The following is a 12,809-nucleotide window of genomic DNA, read 5'->3' as shown; positions in this document are numbered from 1 at the left end:
AAGTAGCCATAAACATAGAGCTAGAAACCCAGACTATAATAGAGTTGGATGATAGAACCAAGGATAGAGCCAAAAACAGGGCCAGAAGCATGCCAAAGGCAAAAGAGATGGGTTTTCAGGTGAAGTTTCCCACCTGAGCTGAGTCATACCCTGCCTTAACTCCTTTAAGGCCCAGCAGCCACCCTCAAGATAAGGTCACAAACAAAACTCCACAGATCACTCCTTTGATGTGGGGAAGGGGTCCTGCCCAGGGAAATGTGTCTATTTCTGACATTTGGAGACAGGCCATTCCCAGTCAGAACTTGTTCCCTTGTGCCAGTCACAGATGATTAAATATTTGACCACAAGTAATGTCTATTCCCTGCCTATTTGTGCCAAGCATCCTTTGGCCACAAAAAAAAAGGAAGAAAAAGAAAAAGAAAAAGAAAAAGAAAGAAGATAAAGAGAGGGAAGGAGCAAAGAAAGGAAGAAAGGAGGGAAGGAAGAGAGAAAATTGCTTTTTAGATTTCTCTGAGATGGATTCTGGAGATGTGTTGCAAAGGCCCTGAGGTTTCCTTACTATACTTTTAATAACCACAGTACATTCCTGTGTTCAACGCCTCTAACACACCTTGTGCACCTCGGAAGGAGGTGATGTTATGAGAGGCAGTTGTTAGCTGGCCATAGAGGCACACACCATTAATTCCAGCACTCAGGACTGGATTTCTGAGCTGGAGGCCAGCCTGGACCCAATGGCTCTGGAGGATGCACAGAAATCTCTCTATGTGCTGCCCACAATGAAGATGCCCTCACTTTTGTCTGTCCATGAACAGATGCAATGGCGCAAGTCCATCCATCCATCCAACCAAGCCTCTTCTTTCTTATGGTAGAATTATTTTTATTGTGACATACATATGTACATATGTAGATATTGCAGGTATATATATGCATATACATATACACACACATGCTTGCACATGTATGTATTATAACATTTGGTATTTCAACTATCTAACAAATCAGTGATAGTAAGTACATTCATGATATTGTCCAGCCATAAACCATCAAATTCCCGTAATTTTTCATCATTCCCAACAGAGATTCTATACCATGAAGCACTGGCTCCGCATTCCCTCTCCCACTTTAGCATCTGCTACCCTCTACCTTGTCTGCATGGATTTTCATGTTATAAGGACACCATATATGTGTGATTGTACAATACCTATCTTCTTTAACTTAGCAAAATGTCTTCAAGGTTTATCTATATTGTAGCATATATTTTATTCCTTAATAAAATACTTAATAATATCCCATAGGATTGACATATCACATCTTGTGGCTCCCCTCATTTGCTGATGGAAACTTGGGTTGTCCCTACATTGTTTCTTTTTTTTTTTTTTTGACAATTTCATATAAGAATACTCTATTTAAATCACTCTCTTCTTCCCCCTCCTCTCTCCATTTTCTCCTATGTCCCTCCTACTCCTTCTCAAACTGATGGTCTCTTATACTTCAGTTTTAATTGTCACCCCTAGAAGAAGAGCCATGGGCATACTGATGGCTTCTGAGAGACAGAGGGGGGAAGAAGGTAGAGAGGGAGGAGGGGAGAGAGGGAAAGAATAATTCTTCTCCAGACGCATCTTTCCTTATTGCCCAGCCAATCTCACGTGGTTATCCCTAAACTCATATGAGCCATACTAAATGATTTCCCTAGGTTGTCTTAGTAAACATGTGCAAAGACTACACCTAAAGAGTAAGATGCCATGAACCTGTACCCACATTCTGACCGGCACGTGTCATGCTGCTGTTAGTCTGTGTCCCAGTCCCCAATCTTACAGTGATGTTCTTTGTGGTAACCATGGGCCTGAGGCTTGATTACATTTGGTCTATCTTCACTCTTCTCCCCATTCTACAGATGGAGAAACTGAGACTTACTTCTGGTTGATGCTTATAGGCTTTGCAGACACTGCTGTAGTGACCCAGTTGAGCAGGTGACATCCTTATGAGGAGAGCCAAGGCTACAGGTCTCAAGATTTATAAACTCGGTGGTTTGACTCACCTATGGACGAAGGGAACCTAGACAAACCATGCCATACCTTTGGTTGCCTCATCGCAGAGAGCAGGTTGCCTGGGTCTATTCCCCAGGAAAACAGCACTGATGATGTCATAGCTTGTGGTAGAAGTGTGAGCCTTCATTTCAGAACTCCCACCTGCTTTTTTCAGAATAGAAGTGATGAATGTTCTAGAGAATTTATCAAGAAACCGAGCTTTAGATCAACAGTCAGATGGGGACAGCGTTTCTGAAGCCAGTACGTGGGGCTTCAAGAGAAGGAAGACTCGGAAGGATAACATCTGTTCTCTAAATGGGGACGGCTGGGGCTGGAAGTCATCCATCTCTACAGTCGCATGGAGGTCCTGCTTCACTTGTAGCCACAGCCTGGGGTCCTACACCACTTTCTTCCTGGCTGTCCTCTCAAGAACCAGACATTCCCCATGGTTCAGTACCTTGGTTTGTTCAGTGAGGGCTCATCAAGAGATAGGTTCAGCCTGGCTATTAGACTTTGTCCTTGCTCGTTCCCAGATGCACCCACTACCCTGTCACACATCAGCCTCGTGTGTGTGTGTGTGTGTGTGTGTGTGTGTGTGTGTGTGTGTGTGTGTTCCTAAGTCCCTAAATCAGTGAGAAGTTTAGCTGAGAGAAGTTAACATGCTCTGTTACAGAAGTCCATAACATCCTCAAACTTGAACACAATTGCAGTGAATATTTTTTTTCTCAGAAAGACTGTACTGAAAATTAAAGGAACCTTCAGTCACTTAAAAAAAAAAATAGGCATGTTATCAGTGCTCTGTAGTAACTAGCTAATTCAATGCTATGAAACATTGAAGATAGAAACGATACAGAATTTTTTTAAAAAAAAACCTATGCATCAGTGATTTGAATATGCCTTAAACAATAGAATGAAATCACCAACTTCTGATGTTCAGCCCAAAAAGATTAAGCAGCTCTGGATGCCACAGTCACAAAACCAAACGTTAACTTCATATCTCAAAGGTGAACATTATTTAGTACTGAAAAGGTGTGTGGGGGATGTATTGGATAGTCTAATACACCGAGAAGGGGGTTACATTCATTTGTCAAGAAAGCAGGGAGTCCGATGCCCCCATGTTACTGTTAACTGCCATCAGCTCTCCATGGCTTTTTTCACTGTGATTCTTCCAGGGACACACATTTCAGTAGTGTGATGTTTTTCAAAGAGGTATGAGAGAATAGATAATAATAATAATAAATAATAATAACAAACATGCCTACCATGTTAATACATAGAACCAGACTCTGCACTCACTTCCTAGCAAGACCATTAATGCCTGTGACTCTCCCTGCTTTGTCCAATTGAATTTGACTCCAATGTGGTGCCATCTGCCCGAAACACCTGCCATCTGCTGGCTACCAAAGTCAATTGTCACAGTGGGGAGCATTTCCCACTTTCACGTATATTTCTGCTGACCTGTGTTGTCTCACTCAAAAGACATATAAGTGGGAAAATTTTTGTAGGCCATATTAACCAAGCCTAAAATTAGAATATTCATAACCTGAGGAATAAGATTATAAACATTCAGGTGGGCGTAACCTTTGAACTGTCTGGAGGACTGAGGATGGTTGGTCATTAGCTTCAAGAAATCATTAGCCTCAAGTCCAAGGGTAATCATTAAATGGTAATGTCTGCCTAGCACTTCCAACTCTAGAGTAGTCTACCCTCCAGCAGCTGCTGCATCCACAAGTAAGAATGTATGAGACATGTATCACTTGTGAGACATTCTAGACGGCATATTATTTTAATATCCAAATTATGACATTTACTATTTTTAAAGTCTGTGTGTATAAGCAAATAGATTGAGAGTGCACAATGAGGTTGCATCGTTCATCGCTGGAACCTGGGGAAGTCATGGCCAATGAGAGACTCCATTAGGGATTTGTGTCTCTTCTCTGTGAAAAACAGAGCAGAATATTCCTGCTTGTCCCTTTTCGGGAAGAGCCTTCCTCCGAGCCCACAGTTGACTGGAAGTGACGACAATGGAACACAGTTATGAGATTCCCTGGTGGACCATGAAGGAGCTCTCAAGCCCAGAGCTCCTAGGAGTCAGCCCTGCCTTGGTACATTTTCCATAGCCAATAACACTATACCATGAACCACTTATGTTACCCAACCCCTCAAAATAAATAAATAAGAGGTTCATCTGGATTTTTGGTTTGGGGTCAATGTCAGGTGTGACTCCTTACCGTGGCTTTTTTGATAGCAACATCTGGGAGCACTGCATCTCACAGTGAGGAAGAGGGAGAGTGCACACACCAGTCTCCTCTGCACTCTCTCCTCATGATGAACCCACCAGGGACACCAATCATGAGGGCTATAATGAAATACCTTATCTCATCACCATCACCACCCAAAGGTGGTGCCTCTAAATAACTTGGATACTGTCGTCTGTGAGGTTTCCAACAACTGGGGATGGAGTTTCAACTCCAACAGAAGCCCAGGGATCCTGTACGAAAACCATCTCCAAAGCACAGCAAGCCCAGTTCTTGGAGCAAGAGGGCAAGTAAGGAATAGATGGTGCGGAGGGCTGGCAAAGAGACAAAGACCGTCTGAGGGATGAAGCCAGTGAGGGTGCCATTTCTGAAACTGAGCAGTGCTTTCCTCTACAGCACCAATAACAAAATAATCAGAGACGAGTTTGGGAGGAAAGTAGACTTTGCAATGACTTCAAAGTGCTTAATTCTTGTTTTGTTTATTCTATCAAAAGCTCTTGCCAATAGTAGTATCACCGTCAGATCTTACAAGTCATCTTACTAACTAGCACTCTTAAAGCAGGGGTTGTCATACAGTCAGAGTCTGGGGTCTGAATGGTACTGGTCACAAGAGCCAAGAACTGACCCTTGTGACAATCAACAGAGAATGTGCTATACATATAATACAGCAGAGGGTTCGTCAGACATCAAGAAGGGTAGCATGACGTCACCTGCAGGTAAACGGCTAGAACTAGAGATCACTGTGTTAGCCGAAATTAGCCACACTAAGAAAGACAAAATGTCACATTTTCTCCCACATACAGAAACCATATTGAAAAAATAAAAATAGAAAAAAAAACTATTTGAGAGAAGGAAGGGAAAGAGGGATAAGCAAAGGAGGATATTGAAGCAGAGGTTATTAATTACATTATTTACATGTATGAAATGCATGACACATGATACTCTGATACACAAACACAGAGAGACAGAAGGTGAGAGAGAGAGAGAGAGAGAGAGAGAGAGAGAGAGAGAGAGAGCTTAGAATCTTAAGTCATCTTCCCAACAGAAAAATGTATCTATGTCTTCAAGCAGATAGAGACCCTATGAGCCTCATTCACCCCTGTTGACATTGCTTCATTAGGAAGACATGGGAAGTGGAATTGTCAAATTGTTACTATCAGTCAAAAGGACCCCCCCAGGCAGGATTGCACAAACGCAAAATGAAAAGCCTTTGCAAGTCATTGTCTGTTGAAGATGTACAATTACAGAAAACAAAGAGCTCCTTCCTCCACCTCCTCCTCTTCATTCTCTTCCACCTCTGAAAAGTCCCTCCTCTCTGTCTATCAGCCTTCCTAACGGTCAATGGGGATGCCGCTGGGTTCTCTGCTCCTGGAGGAGGGGAGCATGCTCACAAGGACGGAGAAGGCCTGGTCCGCAGCTTCCTTTCTGACCCAAAGAAGAAGAGTGGTTTTTCTTTCTGTGACTCCAACAAACAAGACAGAAGATATTCTTGTGATCAAGACATACCCAGTCAATTTATTCAAGTCTGGGATGGTGTCTGAGTTCAGGCAACTAACACGGGATGTTAGTGTTCTGTTCTCCGGGCCTTGTAAGGTCAATCTTGTGCTTTTCTTCTCTTTAAATTTTTTTCTTTGAGGAAAAATTATAGATTCATATGCACTGCAGCAAGCAATCCAGAAAGGCCCTCGCTTCGTTTGTCCTGCCTCATCAGTGACATCATCTTACAAGATGGGACTTACACACCAGAGCTGGGATACAGACCTTGATGTCATCCACCAACATGTGCTTTTATAATCAATTAACTTGGATGATATTAGTCACAGTTACATAGAGCACAAACCCCAGGATCAGCCACAGTACCAACCAGAGAGTCTCCATCTTCAGCCAAGGAGAGTGGATGAGCAATCTGATAATCTAATTAACTTTTAGCAAACCTAGCAGTGAGCCTCAGGCTGGAGATTAAGATGCTATTACATACACTTATGAGAAGGATGCTTTGTTGGCTGAGTGATGAGTGACAGGCACTGGCAAGTGACTGCATCATCTTCCTGAAGTGACTACGCTCTCACACAGTGACAGCACTTACAATGGACAATGACCATTTTTGCATTTTGTTTCAGCTTAGGATTTCCTAGAACTAAGATGACAGAGTGTAATGAGGGGTATATACCAATCATCAAACCACAGAATAGAAAAGCTGTGCTTCCTAAGTGAAAACCTTGGGTAGAGATCACAAGGGCCACCATATAGTGGGAGAAGTATAGGATCAAGAACGATAGAATGGAGAACATTGCATTGATGTGGCCGTGTCTACAAAGCTCCCGGGTGCCCCTCATAGTCCTCATCTTCCAGCTGTGGCTGCACAGGGAGAAGATCAAGAGCAGAACAGCAGCAATGAAGATGCATAATGGCAGTGTGAGCCCCAGGATGAAGAAAGAGAGGGGCATGGCAGGTATCGGTATGACCTGAGTTGAATTTTTAGACAAAAAACGTTCAAAGATTTCTTTGGGAATTGTTGAAGCCTCTCCGACAAGGACCACAGCAGTAAAGGTTGCGTAGAGCACAGACCCTAGGATCAGCCATGGTACCAACCTGGCTATCCTCATCTTCAGCCACAAGAAAAGTGGGTGAGGGATGGTAGCAATCTTGGCACAGTAGAAAACCCCAAGCCATGTGGCAAACCAAAGACTCAGTTCATTTATAAAGAAGACAAAGGTAATGTTGTCGGTAAATAAAGAGTGCTTTACCAAACAGAATATACCTAGTTGTGCAGACAAGATACACAACTGCAGAATGATCCGAGAGGTTGCCAGGCAAGAGAGAAGCAGATTCAACGGGTTCAATCTCCTCCGAGTGACCATGTCAATGGCGTTGACAACCATAATGAGGCCATTTGCCAGCATCCCAGTGAGCATTTGCACCATCATAACCAGAAAGATGAAGAATGTATGATCTTCCAGCATTTTAAAGGGAAAAACCAATGGCTTCTTAAAATACTGCGAAGAGTTCTGCACCGTCTCAGACGTACGTGATTCCTGCTTTCTTTCAATTGGACCAGAGCCCCTTTGGAGACGACGCTAACCAGGAAGGCAATGGAAGAGAAAAGTGGGACTCGTTTGTTTATACAATTTCCTTCTCAGCTCAAAGACAGTCAAATGAGGAAGAGATATTGTCAAAACAAATTGTGTGTTCCTGATGGTTTTTGCAGTTTTTTAGGTCTGCTTAGGTGTCAAAGCTATCACAAGCAAATGGTGCAATCAGATCCCTCCAGGTGGCTAGTAGGAGCTCCCTCATGACTGAACTTCCTTACATTCTACTTAATACTAATGAGGCCTCCTCAAGCGACATAAAGACAAATCACTTCTGTCATAGTGATGACATAGGGTAGGAATGTAAGATCCCTCCACTCTAGTTCTCCTGTCTGCAAAATCAGCCTTTCAGGACCACCACAAACGCTGTTAGAAGACAAACCACATACGATGAGACACAGGCTAAACAGGTCCTAGGAAGATGGCTCAGTCGGGGAAGTGCTTGCTGCGCAAGCATAGGGACCTAAGTTCAATCCCCCCAGGAGTCACAGTTTTAAGAAAAGGCAATTCATGCTCGCCTGCCTTCCAGCGTCAGGGAAGCAGAAGCAGGCAGATCTCTGGGTTCACTGGTCAGTCTGCCTAGCAAAATCCTCAGTCTGCTGCTTTTCCAACCAAGCTATTTCAGCTGACCCTAGCCAAGTCTTATTAAAAACAAAAAAAAAAAAACAAAAACAAAAAACAAACCAACAAAAACAAAAAACCAAGGTGAACCACATCCTTGAGGAACAATACTCATGGTTGAACTCTGATTTCCCCACAAATGAATACGCTCAACATGAACACACAACATACATACACACAAAGATCCACAGGAAGGTCCTCCAGCAGCATTCAAGGAAGGCAGCCTGGGAGTGGACACTATCACACAGAATGTTGGAACATGATGATAACATAAGACTCATTCTTCTTCCTCTATTGGAAGGAAACCCACCAAATGAAATCACTTTTACTTTGCATATTGAAGCCTAGGAAAGCAAAAATGGAGGAGCACCCATCCACTTCACCCGTAGTGAAGCCAAGAACTCCAAAGCCCTTATGTTACCTGAACTTCCTTGTTCTCACTCAAGCTTCCCACCGCTGTGCCTGGCACATCAATTGCAAACAGGGCTGATGTGCCCTATGCACCACGAGGCTCGTAACTCATTCATTCCTTCATTTGTTCATTCCTCGCTTGGTTTGTGAAGGGGAAACAAACTCAACATAGCAGAGGGAGAGATCCCAGCCACTCTGCAAGGGTTATGACTAACTCTGGCTCCCTGAACAGCAGGCGTACAACACTAACAGGTCACTTTGTGCTAGCAGTGTCCTAGCATTTACAGCACGAGTCAGTCTCTGCTGTGTCTCCAGCACGGGTCACAGGGTTCACTACTGCAAACTGAATCACTAGAGCCCACAACAACGCAAGTGAGAAGAGGGAGGAAAGGCCTGAGTCTAGAACAACAGTAAACATCTAGCACTGACAGGAAAGTGAACACACTGGCTTCCAACAACTTGACCACAGCCAACCCTATTGTTCTTTGCACTCGAGCAGCTGTAGAGGCCACTACGTTCTCAGACAGTTCCCTGTAACTGTTAGAGCCGGACTGAGAAACAGAGACAATAGAGTAAAACCTCAATTCATGAGGCTTAAACCAGTTTTTTATTATGATTTTTTTTGTCATTTTTCTCTTCAACAAGCACAATGACAAGTCCTGCCACCAGCTTGTCTGAGACAGCCACGTTTTCTTGTGTTATATGTGTGCTCATGTGTATACAGATGTGCATGTGTATGCAGGTGCACATATATATGCAGGTGCATGTGTGCAAAGGTGTGTATGTGTGTGCAGTTGCATAGGTGTGCAGGTACATGTTTGTGCGGGTGCATGTGTGCAAATGTGTGTATTGTGAGAAGGTGAATAGGCGTGCAGGTACATATATGTGCAGGCACATGTGTGTGAAGTTGTGTATATGTGTGCAGTTGCATATGTGTGCAGGTACATATATGTGCAGGTGCATGCCTGTAAATGCATGCTTATGTGTGTGTGCTGGTACATATGTGTGCATGTTTGCATAGAAATCAGAAGTCAACCTTGAGTATGTTGTTTCTCAGGATTCCAGCCACCTTATTTTTTAAAACAGGGTCTCTTGATGGATGGAAACTCACAGATGCTGCTAGGCTAGACCCCCAGTGTGCCCCAAAGACACTTCTGTCTCCACCTCTCTGGTTATGGGACTACAAGCATTTGCCACCGTGCCTAGCTGTATTTACCTGGGCTCTGGGGGATTGGAGTCAGGAGCTCGCACCTGCAAGGCCAGCAGTTTACCACAACCTCAAAAGTGCATCTGATTTCCTTTTTCATGTTCTTCCTCCTTCTGCTCCTCATTTGGGACGAAGAGAGAGGAGGAGAGGGAGTGGGGGGAGTGGGAGGGTGTTGGGAAGAGGGGCGGAAATGGAAACTTTTATAATTTAATAAAATTTACTTTAAAAAAAAGTGCATCTGGTTATTTTATTAGTGGTTCTTGAGACTGGCCCCAGGGTCTAGCTTTTCCTGGGCAAGGGTTTTACCACTGACCTTCATCTCCAACCCTGGAACATCTTACACTGAAGGATGGTGGGATGAGAGTCTCTGTGAATGGCAGGTACAAACTGTGGGATTGCTACTAGATTGACCCATCCATCACTGGGAAGCTGCCTAGCAGAAAAAGGCCTCCAAGGTCAGACTTCCAGTTTCTCTTAGGAGCCTACAATGCCAATCAAGGCAGCTATGAACTTGGCTGCATTGCTGCAGTAGGTAAGAGCAAGCTAAATATTTTAATGATCAATGAAACAATCTAGAGAAAAGCTGCTCCTATGAAGACAGCCCCTTTGGGTCTTTCAGGGGGTTTCTTTTAGTGTAAAGAATACATTAGAGAATTCCTGGCGCTGAGATGAAAACCATGCACGTCTGGCTTCACCTGTCAGTCAGCGGCTCAAAATGTTGACAGTTTTACATGGACAAATGGCTTGGAACAGATGGAGCAGGACCCAATGCGGAGAATTCACATGATCATTACCCCATATTACCCTGATTAAATGTGTTCACTTGCACTCATCTGTAATGAGCACTCATTAAAGGAGACAGCACTAAATATTCTTGAGGGAACTGACAGGCGGAAAAAGTTGCTTATTTATATTCAAATCATTTAGCTGTTGGAAAAGAAGTGTGATCGTTTTCACATGCAGCTAGATGGATGCAGGCAGGCTTCTTAGCAGGTAAGGGCTGCAGCGTTCATCCTCCCGCTCTCCAGCCACTCGCAGACGCTGACTTTGATAGAGTCATCATGAAAGTGAGCAGCAATTTACTGCCCTTCCTGATGAGGCGGGGCGCTTCACGTTTCGCGATCAGGGGGATAATTCTCACTTTTAGAAACACGTGCATGGGTTAACATTCTTGTATACTTAATAATTTCTTTCAAATATGGGAGTAACAGCTCCACGGCAATGCAAAGCAGGCATCCTTCTGAGTCTCCCTGGACCACGGCTCAGCCGTGTAAAGCTGGTATGGAATGTATTCCACTAGAAACTCACGACATGGTAGTTGGCAAACACCAGGCTCTTTCAGGCTAATCATTCTTTAAATCCGGCATTTTCATCTCCCCACGTACATGTGCAGTTGATCTTTAGGACTAAACTGTTTGTATTTAATGTGCAGGCCACTTCCAAACACATGTCCCTTGTCTCGTATTTATCCCCCTTAAAGCAGTTTTGGGCTTCCCTACTCCATTCAATACTCTGAAGTTTATTCACACTCTAGCAAAGAGCATAATGGAGGAACACGATGCATGTAAGTCTTCTGTGTGCAGAACTCGAGTCTCTACAAACCAGAATCCCTTATGAGTCACAGTGAGGAAACCGAAGCCAGACATGCTGCCCCAGGGGGATGAGAAGAGTCTCACCTCCTCCCACTATTGTCTTCAGTTCTATCCCAAGTTCTTCTGTGGAATTCCAAATCTCTGCTGCTGCTTCCCACCACACCTCCCTCCTTTCCTCCTTTTTTTTTTAACTTCATCTCTTCCTCTCTTCCGTTCCCCTCTTCTTCCCTGTTTCTTCCTTCTGCCTTCTTTTCTCCCCACACCTCAATGCATGCTCATGATGTGTGTGTGGGGGGAGGCACTATTCTAAGCATAGAATATAGAGTAAAAAATGAAATGCAAGTCTCCATCATCATGGAAATTGCATTGCAGTGGGGAAGACGAGAATAAAAACGTGGAAAATAATTAAGAGCTCCGGGTGATGCAGAAAGAAACATGTTAGCACATGTGGTCAGGGAGGGGGCCTCCTACAGGGAGATGATAAGGGGCTGAGATGGGAGGCCTGGGGATGAGCATTCCAGGCAGAGCAAGCAGGAGATGGAATTCCCAACACAAAAGAGTGTGGAGCCGTCAAGACATCCAAGTTCAAACCTCTGCTTTCTCTGCAGAAGCACAGACAAGGGAAAGGACCCAAGAACAGGATGCTCCTGTAGGTAGACATGGCTTGGTAATTAGGAACTTGGATCACAGAAGCAACTAGGGTTCAACTTTAGTGTGTAGAACTCATTGCAAAGTTTGATTCAAGGTATATATTGTATACAGGAAGACCTATGCTCCATACTGTAGTGTGGTGGCTCATGCCTTTAATCCTAGGACTGGGGAAGCAGAGCCTATATGAATGAAGGTTAGCTTGGTTTACATAAAAAGTCCCCAGCCAATCAGGGCTAGGTGATGTGACCTTGTCTATAAGAATAAGGATAAGGATAAGAGAAAGAGTATGAAGAAGAATAAGAATAGAAGGAGGAAGAAAAGCCATTCATTTTGGAGAGCATACATAGAAGTCAGGAGAGGACAAACATGGAGCAGAAAGGTCTGACGGCTGAATCAGATTCAGCAAGGGATATCACTAGCTTAAATGGGACTGCGGCTGACTGGAAGGAAGAGGTAAGTGGATTGGGGATGTATTCTGAAGCTGGAAGCAACGAATCTATTTTGGCCTTGACAGGAGGAAGAAAGAAACAAGAAAAATCAAAAATCACTTCTGGGTCACTGACATAAACATTGGTCCTGCTTGTTAAAATATGCAGGATTAGACAAAAGCTAAAATCAAGAATTCCACTGTGGACTTGGCCCACCAGGGGTGCCTATGAGGTTAGGAAGGTTACCATGTACTAAAAAGCAAGTCTGGTGTTCATAGAGTCACAGGACTGGAAAAACGCTGGCTTTCGGAATTGGCTAGCGTGAAGACGGTCATTAGTCACAAGGCTAGATAAAGACTCTACAGGAAGAGGTTACTGAATGGAAATCTAAGCAACGTGACACTTTGGTGACTTCAGGTGACTAACTGTCCCCACTCCTAGCAGCTCTCTAGAAGGAAGCGCTGATGAAATAGTACTTGCATGCCTGGTAGCAACCTTAGCAGCCAGGGGCCCTAAGCTTGTTAG

At 43.9% G+C, this 12,809-nt stretch overlaps 1 protein-coding gene across 1 annotated transcript; it reads right to left on the bottom strand.

Annotated features, from left to right (window-relative positions):
- Nucleotides 1-6,342: 6,342 nt before the first annotated feature.
- Nucleotides 6,343-7,248, bottom strand: Tas2r1 (taste 2 receptor member 1). The gene has a single exon (XM_048456995.3). The coding sequence runs from the start codon at nt 7,246-7,248 to the stop codon at nt 6,343-6,345; it is 906 nt and encodes a 301-aa protein (XP_048312952.3).
- Between the last annotated feature and the right edge of the window lie 5,561 nt (nt 7,249-12,809).

Source organism: Myodes glareolus, chromosome 15 (assembly GCF_982192425.1).
Source record: "Myodes glareolus chromosome 15, mMyoGla1.1, whole genome shotgun sequence".
Classification (NCBI taxonomy): Eukaryota; Metazoa; Chordata; class Mammalia; order Rodentia; family Cricetidae; genus Myodes; species Myodes glareolus.
This window is presented reverse-complemented; position numbering and strand designations above follow the sequence as displayed.

Bases quoted from the DNA above. Each gene is read 5' to 3' on its own strand.
- Tas2r1 (XM_048456995.3), bottom strand. From the start codon at position 7,248: ATGCTGGAAGATCATACATTCTTCATCTTTCTGGTTATGATGGTGCAA.